The following is a 19,002-nucleotide window of genomic DNA, read 5'->3' as shown; positions in this document are numbered from 1 at the left end:
TTACTAAAGCGCCAGCCACTGGATGATAACGTGATGGTTAAAATTATTTTTTTTATTGTGACTTTATTAATTCTTATTCCGCCGAATGGTTGGCTCAAAAAGTGGACATTTCCTATGACGTACGAAGGGCACCAGGGGTCCTAATGATCTTCTAGATAAGCCCTCCTATTCCTATGGTGAAATGTAAATAACATCGTTAATTAGGGTGTACCCCCCCCCCCCCCCAACCACACACACACACTCACTTGTGCCTGCTGCGTGATTATTAGTTAGCTATGTCCCTCGAATTTGTATATTTAAAGTGTACTTTAACAAGGCTTCTGCCGGAGGCGGATTCTTGGGTTCAACCCCTTGTAAAGAGTTGTAGGGGACGTTTAATATGCCGGTGATGGCGAGAATGTCTATTTCAACGTACACAACGCACTGAATGATTTCCCCTTGTGTGTTCCTATCTGAACATTCAATTTATTTAAGAAGCGAAAGTCTTGCACGGTGGTATAAATTTCCCACAATGCCCACGCCCTGGAAATTTTCACAATGCCTACGCTACGACAACTGAATGTAAACAACCCAACCAAAACTCCTAAACTCGGGTAACAAATTATAAAATGAATTAAAACAGGAAGTGGTGTTAAGATCAATTTGACGTGGTTTACTTAACAAAAAAAAATGGAATTGACAAAGCCATGAAGTTTGACTTTGCTAATGTATTTGAATGTTTTTTGTAAAACTGTATAACTGAACTACTTTTTTGTAAGTGCAACTTGCAGAATGGCATCATAGTGGGCTAAGGCAAAGGTCAGGGCACAAGTCCTAATAAAAGAAGTGGGGGGACTGACCTAGTATGGCAATATGCAAGTGACTTCACGGGGCGCGACATCGCGGGCACATAACTGGGCACAACATCACACGGCATCACAGTACTTGACACCATAGAAAGTGGCATCACAAGCAACGACTTTACAGGAAGTGGCGCTTTACAGGAAGTGGCGTCACAAGAAGTGACATCAGATTTAAAGCCCTCACATATATGTTTAGCAGGTTTATCATGTGTACGTTTGAGCGTATCGCGAGGATAATAGCACACTGAGCAATGGAAGATATGTGACTTCTACACCTTGCAATCCCCCAGTTTTATGTAACACAACTTGTACATTCATTTACAAACTTATATAATTTATTGTACATGTAATATGCACGTGTTGATGTAAAACGCTCTGACACCCTGCATTGGAATGAGTAGGGCTATAAAAGAAAAGATAGTGGTACTTAAATTATTTCAACGCCTCCTCAGGGGAAGTAAGCTCTATATAAATTCAATTTGCTTTGGGTAAGTACTTGGAAAGACACACATCTCATATTCTTACAGTGCATGCATATCTCCTAAACAGGGAATGAACAAAGTGAAAAGCTGCTTCTCTTAAGTATGTGTAAGTGAGCCTCTGTTTCCCATCCGCTTCATTTGCATCAGGTGTGAGGCTCCTGACTGCTCCCAGCCAAGAGACCCAACAAAAGAAGGCCTAATGACCCCTCAAATTCGGCCTTTGTTATGGGCCCAACTGGAGTCTAAACTTAGAAAGCCCCGTCCCCGCCTGCACGTTGTTGCTTGTTGCAGATGGAAAGCAGACAATGTGCAGGCGCTGCTGAAAGTCTCTGGGTGTTTGGAAATTACACCGGGACGAGTTCAGCAAATTATTCAGTGGGTCCCAAATTCTTGGCAGGGAAAACTGTGTTCACCCTGTGAAAAAAATGGGTGGACGCCGTCCACCCGCGTGTACCCCTGACTCGTGCCCTGACAAAGGGTGAATCGAGCTAACCCTGTACTGTATTCTGCGATGGGTGGAACAAAACTCCTAAAGATTAACAAACGGATGAAGAGAGCTGGCTGAAAGCCCATGTAAATAATACTACTTATATAATTTCAATAAAACGAAAAAGCAATATATTTAGGTGTACTAATTTTCCTATAAATGGAGCCCTCGTCTTTTGTGGTCTGTTGTATCAACTAATCATTTCAAAATGCACCATTTTATATGGCGGCTGTGTGTGTATATGTATGTATATGTGTGTGTGTGTGTATATATATATATATATATATATATATATGATACAGGGGATTTTTTGCAGAAAGTACAGCACATCAAGTGGGTAGAGGGTGATTGGATGATGGCACTCGACGTCACCGCCCTGTACACCAGTATAGTGCACACTGATGGACTAGCAGCAGTGGAATATTACCTGTCACGACGATCTGATCATTTCAGTGACTGCAATATTATGCTGCTACAAATGCTTGAGTACTTAGTCTATCAAACAATGTATTCACGTACAACAATCTCCTTTATCGACAGTTACAGGGAGATGCAATGGGGGCCAGTTTCTCCCCAAGCTTCACATGTCTGCACATGGGAGCTTGGGAGGAGCTGGTCCTCAAAATCAAACCTCAGGAAGTCTTTGACACCAATGTAATTGGGTGGTATCGTTTTATCGACGATTTATTTGGGATTTGGAGAGGCGGTGAACAGCAGGCAAATGAATTAATTAAGGACATCAATGCCAACAACCTAAATCTAGCCTTTACAGCAACATTGAGCCAAATCTGTCACCTTCTTTGATAAAGAGGTCTATGTTAAAAATGGCAAGCTGGAAACCAAACTGTTCCGCAAGAGCACGGTGGGAAATACTATCCTGCATGCGGGGAGTGCGCATCCAGCCCACCTTATTGCTAGCATCCCCTACAGGGAAATGCTGCGCATTAGGAGGGTGTGTAGCAACCCAAAAGATTTCGAAGCGGTCCAACTTGCCAGCATGTGTAGATTCTTAGAGAGGGGGTATTCTGACCAGATTATTGAAAGTGCCCGCATTAAATCTATGGGACACAGCAGACCGGATCTGCTAGATAAATACAGGAAGGAAGGAAGGATGCTCGGATGGGGAACCGAGTCCGAACAATGAGGAACCTGGAAGTAGTAAGAGCAACACGTTTAGAATAATTACAGGGTACAGTAAACAACACAAGGCAATTTATAATATCATCCATAAAAATTGGCCTATTGTATTGAATGACCCTGTCATTCGAACTACGTTACCATGTAGAGCTTCTCTTACCTTCAGCTTAGCCCCCTCCTTAAAAGATCAATTAGTAGACACCTGCCCTGAGACCATTGAAAAAACAATGTGGCTGTAAAACAACAGTTGCTTTTTTAGATGCAAAACCTGTAAATCCTGTGTACATGAGATTCACAAAAAACACACTGACGGGTTTAGCAATCAGGAACATCTAATCACCCAAGTTTTAACTTGTAAGACTGAATACGCCATCTATGTATTACAGTGCCCTTGTTTGCTGAAGTATGTCCGGAGTACAAAGCTTGCTGTGCACAAACGCATACTTCAGCATCTAAGAGCAACAGCCAACCAGGACAAAACGTATCCAGTGGCTAGGTATTTCCGCGATGTACATCAGGGTGACAACACCAGCCTCAAATATTTTTCGTTATTGACGCAGTCAAATCCAGTAGGCTAGGAGGTGACAGGGAGGCCAGACTTCGGAGATTGGAGACTCAATATATATTACAGCTGGATACGAAGTCTCCAGGAGGTCTTAATGTAACTGAAGACATGTATACATGTTTACCTTAATCTCCAGTACTTCCAGGTGATAGTTGGGCACCAACCAAGTTTCAGGCATGATAAGGTAGCCGGATGACGTATCCTTAGTTATTTGATTTCAAGTATAACACTCACTTGTCTATGCCACCTGCAAGTCTACTTCCGATCCATCCTCTTGTTGATTTTCGATATCCCCGGCTGGGGATATGAACAGACAACATGAGTTGCCACATGGTCTATTATAGTTTTACCAGTAGGACCCAGGTGATTCCCTGACACATTTTGCACTATGTATCGAATGGATAATTTTAGTGATTTATTAAATCCTCCTAAGCGTAGGAATTAAGTACAGTTGCTGCTACAAGATGAGAATGTACTTTTTAAAAAAAATTGTGTGCTTTATTTTGGTCTTTTATTGTAGATTTGTGTACATTAGAAGGACCACACTTATAAACCTCATGTACACAATTTCACTTGGTGTTCAGCACAGTTTTTTTGTAGTTGTGTTTTTAGAAGGAATGACCCAACACAGCAAATATGTGATATTAGCTGTAGTTTTCCAACAGCATTGATTTCTATAGGGGTTGCACCAACAGAGGCACATCTGCACTTTATATTAACCTATGACAAAATAGGTCAATCAAAGTCATTAGTGGTACCCTTTTCTCTTGCATGGTATACTGATTCTGCCTGTAATAAATTTAAGCTATACATTGGCACAACATTTGCTCATTTGCACAAATATGCATTTTTACACATTAGAAGGCATGCTTTGGAGATGACATTTATTATCAATACATAGCCTTGTGCAGATGGAAAACGTAATATGGTTATCAGTTGAACGAAGCTAAACATTATGCTTGTATTTCATGCACTCATATATGTCCTGATGATTGAGAGGTATTGTTTACATTGCGTATTTGCACAACAAAGCATGTTTCTGCACTTTCCAAGATAGATGGAATCTGATACATTTAGAGTCATTTTTGATCTGTAAATGGTCTTTTTAACAAACTATGATATGACCCATATGGATGGCTAGTACTGTACATTTATCATACAGGGTCCTATATCAATTAGATCGTGTTGTAGATAATTTTGGAACTACCAGTGGTTTTAACTAGTATTATGCAGATAGTTTACATTACAGCATTTGGAGAGGCACTATGAAAACATGTATTTTACTGTTATAATGTCGAAAATAAGCACTAATCATGAATAGAAATGATTTGGAATGAATTATGCTCCCCTTTCCATGAGAAAACTATATTTAATTATACAAATATATTTATCTGAAGGTCATTCTTTCTTCTATAACTATTTGTGTTACTGTCACGTGGTATATTTGAAACTGGCACTGCCACTTTAAAAATGAGCGTTTGACTGATGGACGTTGTCATGCGAGCAAGGGTCCACGGAGCAAAAACGTCATTCGGCATATATCTGCTACAGGAAAATAAATATTTGCACTAACTACATGGTCCGTGTCCGAGGAGTTTTTGCGGCAGGGCGTGAGCTGCTTTCTGCTGCTGAGACGCGGTTTGGAATAAAACTAAATAAATATATATATATATATATATATATATCTACCTTCAGTGGGGGGTATTGTTTCGCAGTGGAGTATTGCAAGCATCAAGAGATGCTGAATGTACAAGCCTGCATGGGTGAGGATTTGCCACTCCACGTTCCACTTTGAGCCCTTTAATAGTGGACAGACTTTTCAGGTACATTTAATATGTTTAAGAGTGTAATTAATATGATATACTTAGAATTAATTAATTAATTAATGAATAGCGCAATAAATTGCCATTTCTCAAATGATGACCTTTATGACAAATGTTGAAGATCAAATTGGAAAATACTAAATTTGTAAGTAAAGATTACTTGATTATTCAGTATCCCATTCCCTTCGGTTTGATTTTTTGCAAATGTGTTAATTGAAAAGAATGCCCTAAATAATCCCATGCAAATTTGTTATTTTTTTCCAGGATTATGGAACCTTGTCTCCCTATTTTCCAATCTTTGCTTGTTTGTCCTCATGCCATTTGCATTTTTCTTCCTGGAATCGGAGGGATTTGCTGGATTAAAAAAGGTAACCTTACAGTCTGCCAGACTTAATATGTGAACAATTCAGCCATACAGTAGCTAGCAGAGGTTAACAATTTAAAGTATAGTAAAAAAAACAAAGCTGCATTATCAGATATATTAAAAAGGCCGTTTTCACAAGCGTATTGAGTTAATTTTCTGTCATGAGTTTGTTTCACTATGCTTCCATTTGGGTGATCTACTCTAAATAATATCACACTTTTATAAGTGATGACATTGATCGCTAAATTAATTTAAGTCTGCACATCTTTTGTTGACACGCATGCGCACACACACTTTTCACAATATTCCTGTGATTTCGGCAGAGAAACAATCAGTACGCACTCAAGTCAGAGTGTAATAATGTATTAAATAAACCATGCTTTTCGATCACCCTTGGTCTTGTTGAGGGATATTTGTGTGTGTAATAAGAGAGTCCACAATACCTTCTCTATAATTGTTGTAGAGTCACCATTTGTTTTCTCAATCACTTTAGAGCCGTTCAACAAATTTGCATAAAACGTTCCCAAAAAATATTCATGCACTTTGGGTCCGTTATGGTGAGTTTCAAGAAGGTTTGTCGAAAACTAACCGCACAAATTCCCAGAGGATTTTCTATTCGTTGTTACATGAAAAAACAGCTGAACACAATTACACTAAACTTGGCTTGAAGTGAACTTTTTCTCCATGAAGGATTTAAAAAACAATCATTTTTTTGGGGTTTGGTGCAAACAAATACTTACATTCTATTTGTTGAGGCAGCTTTTTTTCCTGTGTACCATTTTGAAGTCGCAGATCCAAAGTTGGATCCGAAAGGATCTGACCGCTAGCCACAATGAAAGAAAACGTTGTAGCTGTCATTATAGGACTCTGCCTAAAGTCCTGCGGACATTTTTTTGTAAGGGTGCAAAAGGGGTTAAGGTGAGCACACCCTGACCCCCATGCCCATGTTGGGGAAAGGATCTCCAAAGAGACCCCCCAGAGATTAAAAGATTTGCAGATCCAACACCCGGCTTCAAGGATCTGTAGAGGTTCCGCACTTCTAAAAAGAAATAAAAAATGAAGGTTCTGATTATGAACGAAACTCTACGGCCACTTCCCATTGCTTAAGCTTTACGTAGTGGGGGTTAGCCACCTGTGTATAGTTGATCTCAGGCCATGTCTTGCTTTCCACTACTGCTGGGCACCACTGTGGCAGAATGGTTGCAGGATACAGGCCCTCCACCAAACTCCACTGTGCATGGCCAAAGGCATGCGCAGTAGGAGTTGACTGTCTTTGAAGCGATGGACGCATGGCCTTACCAAAGGCAAGGCCCTGCTTCCAAACCCTATTGCTCATGGCCAAAGGCTGTACGAAGCAGGGGCTGGCCACATTCAAGTGGGATGGGTGGAAAAAACTCTTGGATATGGGATATTACAAAAAAAATCAGAAATTCACTGGAAAGATAAAGGGGAAAGTGAGTTATAGTTGTCTCACATTCCAAAAACAATTCTTATGACCTTACGATATTTATGCTAACGAATACAGAAAACATACTGTTATATCTCGCATAGTCTTTTTTTCCTCTTTGTGCATTCCATTTTTTGTTGGTATTTTTTAAACAGTGTTTCTATTTAAAAGGACGCAAGTCAATTCACAGTGCAGGTGTTTAGGCTACATAATTGAAAATCAAAAGTAAAGTGCATTTTCTTAAGCCATGCTGTTATACTCTTAATGCTCAATCACATGGGAAAGGTCATTCTCCGTGACAATGGATGTTCAGGAATTATACACAAGCATTCAACACAAAGATAGCCTGGAGGCAGTACACTACTGGAGAGCCAGACTGCTGGGACTCTTCGAGCATAATGATTTGCTCTTGGATATGATCAAATTCTGTGTTTCTGTTTAACCCCTTCCACGCTGATGACGAGCTGGGCTCGTCATGGCGTAGCCTCCTCGCACGCTGATGACGAGCCCAGCTCGTCACGTAACATGCGTTTTGAAAAATCTCAGCGTGCTAGCGGAATTCCGCTAGCGCGCATGAGGTCAACGGGAAATTGTTCAGTTGATCAAGGCGCATGATCAGGAGCTGAAATGCATTGGATCTGTGACAGCCTGCCATATCACAAATAACGCATTTCTACTTGCACGAAGATCGGGCGTACAGCGTTTTGTCTGCTGAAAGCGTGACCGTGAGTTGGAGATATATATAGGTCTCCAACTCACTGTCATGCTTTATATATCTCTAAATCATTAACTTTTTAAGCTTTGTATATGGTATCTTTTTTGAACTTGGTGAGGTTTGTATGGTGCTAAGGGTTAAAGTTTGCTAACTTGTCTAATATGTTTCCCAATTTTGTGCATCCACAGGTCAATTTAAAGTGAAAATTAACCACCCATACCACAGACCAACTTCCCTTTCCAATAAGGGGTCATGCCCAAATTTATTTTAATTTATTAAGGCTTGGTGGCAGACCCACAAAATAAAATCGGACAAAACCACAGCATTAGTCCTATTCAAAAATATGAATGGGTTTACAATTAAGAAGATAACCCCAAACGAACCCCTGTTTCTCTTTAAACCTTCATCAAGCCATAATGATGGAAAATACAGAATTCCTTATTGTTTTAGAAGTACTCACATTCTTTTGTTTCATCCCCACTTCTTTCCTGAAGCTGATCATTAGTTGTTACCACTTATTTTGCCCTAAAGTCAAGTCTAAATTCAGTATTTATTGATATTTGTGCTCCAGCTCTGCTCTTCAATTATAGTCTGGATGACTAGTGGGGTAGAGCAGAGGCATTACAGTCCAAATTTCAAGTGTACAATTAGGAAATTATAAAATTTGGTTGACCAAACATTAAATAAAGATCATATGTGGTACCATAAAGCCACTTCCCAGTTAGCTGTGTATAAATAAAAACATTCCCACCTCAGAAGGTGTTTAAAGAACTCCTTAGATGCTATATCAAATTTCTGTTGCAGATATGTGAGAGATTTGATACTGCCCCACTCGAAATACCGTGCAAACCTGACACAACATGCTCTTGCCAGTTCTGGTCTTCATTATCATGGCCAGGTTTTGGTAGTTATGGATTATGGCAAATACGGGTTTAGTTATGATACTAAGGGATGGAATCTTGGTTGATAATATCCTACTTTACCCAGCACAGATTCTCTGCCACCTTGAACCTCACTTGGTAAAACCACTGGTTCCTACATTTCACTAGATTGCCCCTCCTTTCCTTGGGCAGAACGATATTTACTGAGAACAACATTTTATCGACCCCCCCACCCCAACCAGGCTTCTTAGTCAACACCCCATTGCCAACCAGTGATAGGAAGTAAACTCCCGAAAAGACTCCACTCACCAATGCAAGTTTCAAAACTCATAAAGCTTGTATGTGCTTTTAATAGTCTCAGATAAAGGAAGGAAAGTGTTCATTTAAGCACTTAAAAATGTGGATGGACAAATGGCATACTTGCCATAAACAAATAAAGAGGGTGTGACCTCAAACGCATCTTGACAGTGTCACTGCTCTATCAGTGAAAGAGGCAGCTTTTGCAATCTCTGCTTCTGTGGTACATACTATTTAAATAAAATTCATAATTCATTTGCATGCCACAATTGTTATACTTAGCATACTTTCCTCTTTAAATATAGCACATAGTCCACCACTATGTTTTCCCACTATGTTTCATCCTCAGCGTAATCATAGTTGTCCTTGTGTTGAGCTTATATCCAGCCTTGAGACCAATGTTTACTACTCCTTGCCTACTGCTGGAAGGGCTAATCTGGGAGCACTGATGGAAATTGCTTTTCCATCTATATATACTTTCATTTTCTTTGCCCCTTCGGAACACTGGAGGAGGGAGCAATATTTCCCTACAGGCAAGTATTATTGGCTTGATCATAAACAGACCTACTGGAGAGGGGACATCCCTGTTTGGTGCCTCTCTCAATGTTCAGACCTTTAAATGGATCGGAATTTATGCATTCCCTTTCTACTGGTAATTAATAAAGTACACTTATCCACTAAATAAACTTACTGGGTTTGCCTATCCGAGCCAGTACTTCTCAAAGGTAAGCCCAGTTCATCTGTTAATAAGCTTTTTCAACGTTTGGCAAATTCATGCCATAGTGGTTGTGGTATTTTTGGCTCACTCCAACTGTTTGATTTCTGAGTTTACATGGAAGAAAATGTGACTGCAGGCGCAAAACAATGCTGCCATGCTAACATAACTTCTAGAGTAAGCATATTACAAAAATGTTTACCTCACAAGTTAAAAGTTGTATTTGATTTTATAAAAGCATATACTCTATCCTATGTATTTTTCTAAGTCTTGTGAAGACCTCTATCTTAGCCTATTTCCAAGAATCCAGGTATACTCCTCAGCCCATCGTACCCAGACATTTTTCTCTGAAAGTAGACTGGATGAACTAATGCATGCCTTATAGAATTTGGAGTTGCTCCTTGGTGTCTATATGCTAGCAACTATACTGCAGGCCTTGGCTGGTTGCCTGGACTTATGAATTATGTTGAAGATTACATTTGCCAGTGATGGTTTGGGCTGTTTAGTTTGACTGTCCTTACATGGTGTGGGTATTTAGTCAAACATGTGAAGAATCTCATCCAGCTGAATAACAAAATGCCCAGCACAATTCTTTATCTTTGAGATTGCCAGTATTGTTGGCTCCTCACTAGAAAAAACTACCATGTCTTACCCATATGATCTCTTATTTTATACACTGCGGAATCTATCTTAAAAAGCAATACAGTAGTTCACTGTGAGAAGAATGTCTGAAAAACGGAAACTTAATTCTGTGTTTTGGAAGATGACTGCCACCAATTAGTTCCCTGATTTCAGAGCAAGCTCTGCATGATTTATCTAAAGGAGGAATACTAGCAGGACTGGTATCTGTTGTTAGTGAACTCTTTTTCCTGAGCTGCATTTGTAGTTTAGCAAATTTGATTAAAAGCTTTAATGACATACTAACTGTGAGAAAGTGCCTATTTTGCATGGTTAGCCGCCCACCAGTTGCATGGTTTTGATGTGGTTTCGAATGTAGTGCCCAGGGTCTCTGCCAACCAAGTGCCTTGGGCAGTGCTCCTTCCCTAAAACAACCCCCCAATTAGTAATTCTGCTCCCTGCAAGTCCCTAGTAACAGGTACCTTGGGCATGAGGGCTGAAGAGGGTCCCTTGGGACCCTCTTCACTGGAGCCATGCCACCGCCCTTGAAGTCGGCAGGCCCCTGTGAGGGAGAAAACAACATAGTCAACATGGCACCCTATCTGGGCGCCATGCCATCTAACACTGCCTGGCAGCATAGGTAAGTCACCCCTCTAGCAGGTCTCTCAGCCCTAATGCAGGGTGCACTATACTACAGGAGAGGGCATATCTGCATGAGCAGATATGCCCCTACAATGTTTGGGCACAATTTCCCAATATTGTAAGTGCCAGTAAAGACATAGAGAGTACATGGGCTAAGAACTCGACAACTCGAGTTCCACAGCTCTATGATGGCTTTACTGAATACAGGAGTGTTTGGTACCAAACTGCTCTCTTCAGTAAATCCACTCTGATGCCAGTCTAGGATTTATTGTACCATGTACCCAGAGGACACCTCAGAGGTGCCCCCTGAATCGCTACCAACCCTGGTGTGGTCTCAGACCAGCTGAAGGCAGCCAGCCACTACATGGCATGTTTGTGGACCCCTGGGTAGAGAGCCTCTGCTATCTGTGACCATAAACAATGCACATCCTGGGCAAAGGTGTCATGGCTCCTCCCCCAGGAGGGGCCAGTGTTCAAAGAGGGGAGGCTTCAAAGGCTTTGTAATGTGACCCAAAGCCTCTGCTGCTAGTAGCATATGGCAGCTAATGGTAGGAGGTGAGCCCACATCTGCAAACCCCACCCCGAAGGTGGGGGAAAGCAAGGTGAAGCTCACTTTTCAGTCCCCGCCATCTTGAGAATGGGGGCCCTTCCAATCAGAGCTAGGCCCATGCCCCCTCTCACAAGAGGGTGGCATAATAGAGGATGTAACAAAATGAGACAGGACACGCACTACCAAGTGCTCCAATTTGATAGAGATGTAGCGTACTGCTAGGTATTCACTCTTTACTCCATAGAGTGTTAGATTTATGTACACAAATTTCGCGCTTGTTGAAGCGAGACTTCCAAGTACATAATATTTTTATCAATCCCAATGCATTTCGGGCATCCCTGTGCCCTTCGTCAGGGGAAAACATGTGTAATGGAAATAAGCTACTTGTTTCCATTACAGATGTTTTCCCCTGACAAAGGGCACAGAGATGCCCAAAATGCATCGGCATTGATGTAATATTATGTATTTGAAGACTCGGTTCAACAAAAACGAAATTTTATATGAATGAATATCATCTTCTGATGTAAATAAACATCAACACCAGAACAGAACTGTTTATTTTTTGGACTATTTGTTTGTGTTTAAAGCTTTACCCATTTTGATTTGGGTCATCATAGTTGTTTTCAAAACGGGAAGATAAGACGCCGCAACGCTGAGATTGTGGGAACCTTGAAATACCCGGATAGACGTATCAAAAGTCTACGGGGCTATGGACATGATGCGGGCAGAATAAAACTCCCATATCACTGCAAATTCTACATAAAAGCAAAAAAACTTTTATATTTAAGTTACTACATGTGTTTTTAATTGTGCTACTCATCCCGCGTGCTGTTCAAAAAAGAAAAAGGAAAAACCTAATGCCAAGTACGTGTTAAATAGAAAAGGGAAGGATTGAAGACACGAACAATAAATCCTGAGATCTAGTGACAGGAAGGCTCTACGATAGGACAACAAGTAACGCTATCGAACAGTATGACCCTACATTAATAACGATATAATCTCTACAAGGTAGAGAAAAGTGACCCTTTACCATTTCTTGAATGAATGAATGAAGGCAGTCTTATAACGCGCAACTAAGCCCGAAGGGCATCAAGGCACCTAACAAATGATGTAACATATCATATGAGCCGAGTACCAGATTACAGATAGGCCTCTGCAAAGAACCACGTTTTTAGTGCTTTCCTAAAGAGCATGACAGATGGTTGCGCTTTTAGTTCCGGGGGGAGGGTGTTTCACAACTTCGGCGCCAAAGAAGAAAAAGCCCTCCCTCCCCACCTGGCTCTAAAAACCCGGGGGACAGACAGGAGGTTCTTGCTGGAGGAGCGAAGGGTTCTGGTGGGAGCATAGGGGACCAGCAGTGATCTTATGCCTTCTGAGCTTGCTCCAAACAAGGTCCCATGGACAAGGCACAGGATCTTAAAAGAGATCCTAGCCTGAATCGGAAGCCAGTGCAAGCTCTTCCTAGCTAATGTGGCAGAGGAGAGACTGGGGACATCAAGAACAAATCTAGCTGCTGCGTTTTGGACAATCTGCAAGCGCTGTATCAGGCCCTTATTGATGCATGAATAAAGCGCGTTGCAGTAGTCTAATCTTGATGAAACCAGGGCAACCACGATCTGCTTTCGAGCTTCAAGGGGAAGATAGTGAGTTATTTTCCTCAAAATCCTGATCACACCACAGCAAATGGAGACAGTTCTGTTGTCCTGAAGAAGGCAGATTCTGTTTATAAAGCTGGTACACCACCGAAATGCGTCAACACTCTTGCCAACTAAGAATCCAAAAAAACAAGGGACATTTAGCTAAGAAAGAAATCTTTTTACTATATAATATATTGTATTTGGATCACATGGATTTTTAACAGATGATTATGACTGTACTTTTTTCTGGGTCTTCGTTTCTTGTGTTTTAATATGCTGACAAAAGACATTGTATTGTATAAACTGTGATTTTTAATTTATTGCTGTTGTGTACATCTACGGATTTCCCGAGATTTTTAACTGATATATGATAAGAGAAAACATTTTTTAAATAAAACTTTGTAAGCATTACATTTCAGTTTGGGGTTTAATCTGCATGCCAGTGATAAGGAGTATTGGGCGTTTTTTTGACCAATAGGGGTAATATAGAGCCCATTGAATGAATGTGTTTAGAGTGGAAGTATGTGTGACTTACCTCCAGGGATCCTTTTCTTTGCTTATTGATCTTAAGAGCCCTGTTCCCTGGAACGAGTTGGGCCATCTCTCGTGTTGCCTACTCATCATAATTGTGCACAGGGGGACATCTCCTAATTAGGAGATGCTACTTGTTCATAATAGAGGATGTAGTCATTGCAGGGAAGGCGCCCATTGGCCCTATCTGCTTCCCCCCTAAAATCCTCCTAAATTTTGTATTTAAGTGGCTTCACCTGGCTGTCAGATCTATGACAACCTAAGAAGAAAGAAGGCACCCTGCAGCTGAAGCCAGAAGACAACTGCCTTGGCCCCAGCCCTACCAGTCAGTCTCCTGCTCTGATGAACCAGGGACCGGTCTTACCACAGCAACCTCCAAAATCCCTTGGAGGATTGTGGCCTTCAATAATGACAGCGATGACAGCGACCTTTCCAGAAGGAACCGAAGAACCTGGATCCCGGCGGATCCGTGACCCCAGCCCACTCTGCACTTAACACCCATGGCCCGAGACTGAGTAGCTCACCTGTGCAGTGAAGTCTCCCCAACAGTTCTGACTTTGTGTCCAGCGTTGGCTGACCTCTCCTGCCCTCCATGATGGCGCCTGCAGTGTGAATCCAGAGGCTCCTTCTGACCGCGACTGGCTCTGGCAAGAAGATTCTGACGTCCAAAGGCACCCCTGCACTCGAAGCCCCTGGGCCTTGGTGAGCTAAATAGACAGTGCACCTATGACCCCCAACATCCCAACTTACCTCCACTGTTGTTGGTCTTCCTCCTGCAACCTCCGGCGCCACAATTGCAGCCTCTTTACCATCAAGAAAATCGTCATTGAAAAGCATTGAGCGCCCGACTACGAATATGCATCCTGCATCTGGCTACTGGTGGTGTATGCTTGGTGCCCCCCCCCCCCCCACCCCCTGTGAATAAACTAACCCCCAAAGCTTGGCCCCTGCAACACATTTACCTACCTGCAAGCAGTGTTGCTTCAGGCCCCCCTTGTCTCTATTGAAAAGCATTGGGTCGAACTCCGATTTTGACCTCTGCACCCGGTCGCTCTGGTGCAGTTTTGGTACTTAACTGGCCCTTGCTAACTTCTGGCTCTGAAGACTTAAATTGTAAGTTCAATACTCACCAGGTTAACCACAATATTGTTTTCCCCATAGGATAACATTGGACAGTGTGAAAAAGGTTCTAAGTGTCGATTTTGGAAAGTGAAAAGTATTTTAATTAAACATACTTAACTTATTTCGAAGACCTGGGTCTTAAAAAAAAAACAACACAAAGTATAATTTTATAAAATTGGTCTGGCTCTCCTTTTTAGGTTTCGCTGGTGTTAGCAGCGCATAGCGCTGCTCCAGCAAAAGACCTATTGTTGTGGGTTTGCCGGTAATGGCGGACAGGGGGTGGTTACGCGCATTACCTCGGCGATTTGACCACGAGGACGCGCTTCTGCTGGTGGGCTGACTCTCCTGGGCGCTCGCGCTCACACACACATGCTCACTTACACACACGCGCTTACACACACACGTGCGCACTCACACACACACGCCCACACACACACACGCACGCCCCCACACACACACGCGCACACACACACACTGCATACACACACGCGCACCCCCCCAACCTACTCACGGGCTCACGCGCACACACACACACTCGAATTGCCCATCTCCTGTCTCGCAAGCCTGATGCACAAAAAACAGTGTTTACACGTCCCCCTACTCACTGGGCTGACTCAGGACTCCCCCCGCTGCTCTCCAGGCCGGTCTTTCCTCCTCCGGTGTGCAGGGTCAGCGGCTCAGGCTCGGCAGCAGGCGGGGCTCTCCATGAGCACGCTCACTCGCAGGAGCGCGGGGTAGGCTCCCGTCTGCTTCCTGTCTTCTTGAGGCCCGCCCCCATCCCAACATAGGTTGCCTGGCTTCCTAGCCGGCTGGCGATTTCCTCAAGACGATGGCAGACCACGGTGCGGTGCACTTCCCCAAGGGAACTGCACTGCAGAGCAAATAGCTGCCTAAGAACATCGCTCTGTCGGATTGGAGACTAAGAACAGCAGTAAGGAAAAGGGATCAAAAAGATAGTTCAATGCATCGGAACAGCAGCAGCAACCGATGGCACTGAAACAAAGACACCAAAAGCAAGTACTGGATGGAAAATCAAGATACATACGGAGAGTGCTGGGTAGAGCGGCAAGATGGCGATCAAGACAAGCAGAATCGAAAGTGAAACCGCAACACGGAGGGATAAAGGTGCGATAACATGTGACACTGCCAGCACCTGCAAGTACCGATAAACTGTGCCGGAAGCCAGGATAGCACTCAGCCTGACCCTAATAACAACGAGTTGGACAACATATGCTGACACTGATGAGCAGCTGCAAGCGAGAAGGTCACGGCGTCAGCGACGGTCTAGCGTTGGGATAGAGGCTGCCGGCTCCCCCGATTCAGTCTGGCAAACCCCCAAAATCATGCATGGGTAATTATGTGATACAGACAAAGGAAGGGGCGTGAAGCGGCCTGGGCAGCACAAAGGTTTCTGGCACGTTGGGAGGCACAGGGAGATTCAGTGAACTGAAAGCATCACCGTGTGCTGGTAAGCAAAGAGCTAAGAAAAGAAGCTGTGAGGGATGGGAGGTGTTGTGGAGGGCACTAGCAGATTAAGTGAACTGAATGCAGAGTTGTGCGCTGGCAAGTAGCGAGGAGAGGGCTAAAGAAAAAGTAGCGCTAGATGAGGCATGGGGTGTGCTGTGTATGGATGGTAGCGGTTTGTTAGCCTTTCTATGGCCAGAGATTGCCACTGCTCTTTAGAATTGTGAGCTGGCTGGTGCCACATTGAATAAATAGGGTGTAGGGAGCAGCGAGCCCCAACTGCACCCCTGGGCCTGGCTCGCTGCTCACTGCTGTGTACACCTGCCTCTTGCCACGTAACAACTGGGAACCGGGCTGCGGGGCTGCACCGCAGGGGACATCTCGGACCAAGCGGCGGAGAGCCCCCGGACGGAACAAGCGCATAATTGTTGAAAAAGCCCTCCCACCAGCTGCTGCGTGTGAGGGCACCGGCTCTGGTCTTCCTTTACCCACCAGAGGCGTGCGGTTAAAAGTCGAGGCTAGCCTGTGATGCTAGTTGCTCCCAAGCTTCGGGGAGAGCACGCGAGCAGGCTCCAGTATCAGCAGAGGGCAAGAGCAAGCGCTCCGGAGTCGGCCTGCCGCGGGAGAGGCGCCAAGCCCGAACGGCGAGGTACTGGCCATCTGTATTTCAGCGACGTGGGCACACGCGAGCCTCTGGTCGACGGGGTCATAGAAGATAAAGAGAAATAGCACAGAACAGCTGGTGCGTACCTGATACATTCTATATATGGACCTGTGTTACATGGACACATTTATAAGTTCTAGCGGGTCAACACAACCTTTCACCCTTCACGTGTGGGTAAGGTGAGGTCCTATAGCTCCAAGAGCCAGGTTGAGATGAAAGTGCGCTTTAAAAACGTGTCTCCGTGTCGTGTATGTATATTATAGTGTTACAACGGAAGTTCGCCCTGTCCTTAACCTAGGGTATCTGTTTACACGTTCTGCACGCATTCTGTGGCATAGCGTTGGATGGTGCAGCAGGTGCAGTGACACCAAGGCACAAAGATATCAGATACTGTACCCCAATAATGGCTGGATTTTAGTACCGGACGGGGGCATTTTCCGTGCTTGCATTGAGGCAAGTGCCACACCTACAATCCCACCGTGTGGAGCACCTTAAATGGCACAGTTGAGTATCCAGAAAACACATCTGTTCTCCCCTAGGGTGCCCCCTCTGTGCTGCAGCTTCTTGGCTGGGTTTGGTGCCTTCTCCAAAGACCGCTTACAGTATCCACCCCCCGTTGTGAGGGAGCGGACTGTCACAGACTCTGCTGCCTCGCTCCCGCCTCACAGCAGAGCAAAGCCCGGGAGGCCGTTTTATGCCTCCCTACATGAGGACTGGATGTCAGCGGCTCGCCCTGACCGAGTCTGCTGCGGCTGGGGAGGGAATGTACCATGGGGATAGTAGAAGCACCATGTCCCTCTGCCACCAGCGTGAGGAAACGTACAAGATCACATGTCATATGAGCGATGTTCTTGCGGGAAACGGACTGTCCTAATCCTAGCCAGAGGCTTAGCTATCATTCACAAGAAGGTGTGAGGTACTGTGATGACCTGCGAAGCACCATATCACTGTACCGCAATATTCCTAAAAGCGAGTCACACCAAACAAGCACGTTGGCTTTTAAAATACAACACAGGGTGTTTCTGTCTTCCAGACAGAATACCACACGAATACCTGATAAAAATGCTATCGCCCTCACTCTATCGATCTATCGCCCTCACTCTATCGATCTATCGCCCTCACTCTATCGATCTATCGCCCTCACTCTATCGATCTATCGCCCTCACTCTATCGATCTATCGCCCTCACTCTATCGATCTATCGCCCTCACTCTATCTATCTATCGCCCTCTATCTATCTATCACCCTCACTCTATCTATCTATCGCCCTCACTCTATCTATCTATCGCCCTCACTCGATCTATCTATCGCACTCACTCTATCTATCTATCGTATCACCACAGCATCACTCAGGGGCACCACAACATCACTATGTGCTACCACAGCATCACTGAACGCCACAGCATCACTCAATGCCACCACAACATCACTCGTCGCCACCACAACATCGCTTGTCGCCACCACAACATCAATCTGTGCAACCATTCAACAACAACTGGTTCAAATATGTTCTCTCAATGTTTTAAGCTTCATTACAAATGTCACAAAAAGATGTTAATATTTCACTTCTGTTCTTGGATTTTCCTCACAATAAAATACACTGAACATAATCTTCACAAGTTATTTACAAAAGTTTAAGCTATTACCATTATAAATTACAATAACTTTTAATTTCGCTATTTTCAAAACCAACACATAAATAAAAAATGTCATTTACAATACCAATAGCTCAAACTTTCCTAATGCGAGACTTATTGCATTGCAAATGCCTGTTGAGCAGTGTGTCCATTATTGATCATGGGTGTGCAGTAAATGTCTTACACTCCTCTGTTAGGCCTTGGACTGCTCGCCCACCCTACCACTAATAGAGCACTTTGGGTTTTGCATTGAGCCCTGTACACATTTTGGGGAAGCCCTGGACTCTGTGCACTACCGCTAGAATTTTTGAGTCCTTATTGGATGCTAAAATGGCGTCGATTTTGGCGCTCATGAAAGTGACCCTCTACAGTAAGCTACTCAT

The 19,002-nt window shown here is 43.6% G+C and overlaps 1 protein-coding gene across 1 annotated transcript in view; it reads left to right on the top strand.

The window, feature by feature from the left end:
- Window positions 1–19,002, top strand: part of LMBR1 (limb development membrane protein 1) — an 802,485-nt gene that overhangs the window by 244,153 nt on the left and 539,330 nt on the right. The window contains exon 5 of the mRNA XM_086941490.1: window positions 5,601–5,704. Within this exon, the coding sequence (XP_086797616.1) occupies window positions 5,601–5,704 (104 nt within the window). The remainder of the gene's footprint in view (window positions 1–5,600; window positions 5,705–19,002) is intronic.

Source organism: Lissotriton vulgaris, chromosome 10, assembly GCF_964263255.1.
Source record: "Lissotriton vulgaris chromosome 10, aLisVul1.2, whole genome shotgun sequence".
Lineage (NCBI taxonomy): Eukaryota > Metazoa > Chordata > Amphibia > Caudata > Salamandridae > Lissotriton > Lissotriton vulgaris.
This window is presented reverse-complemented; position numbering and strand designations above follow the sequence as displayed.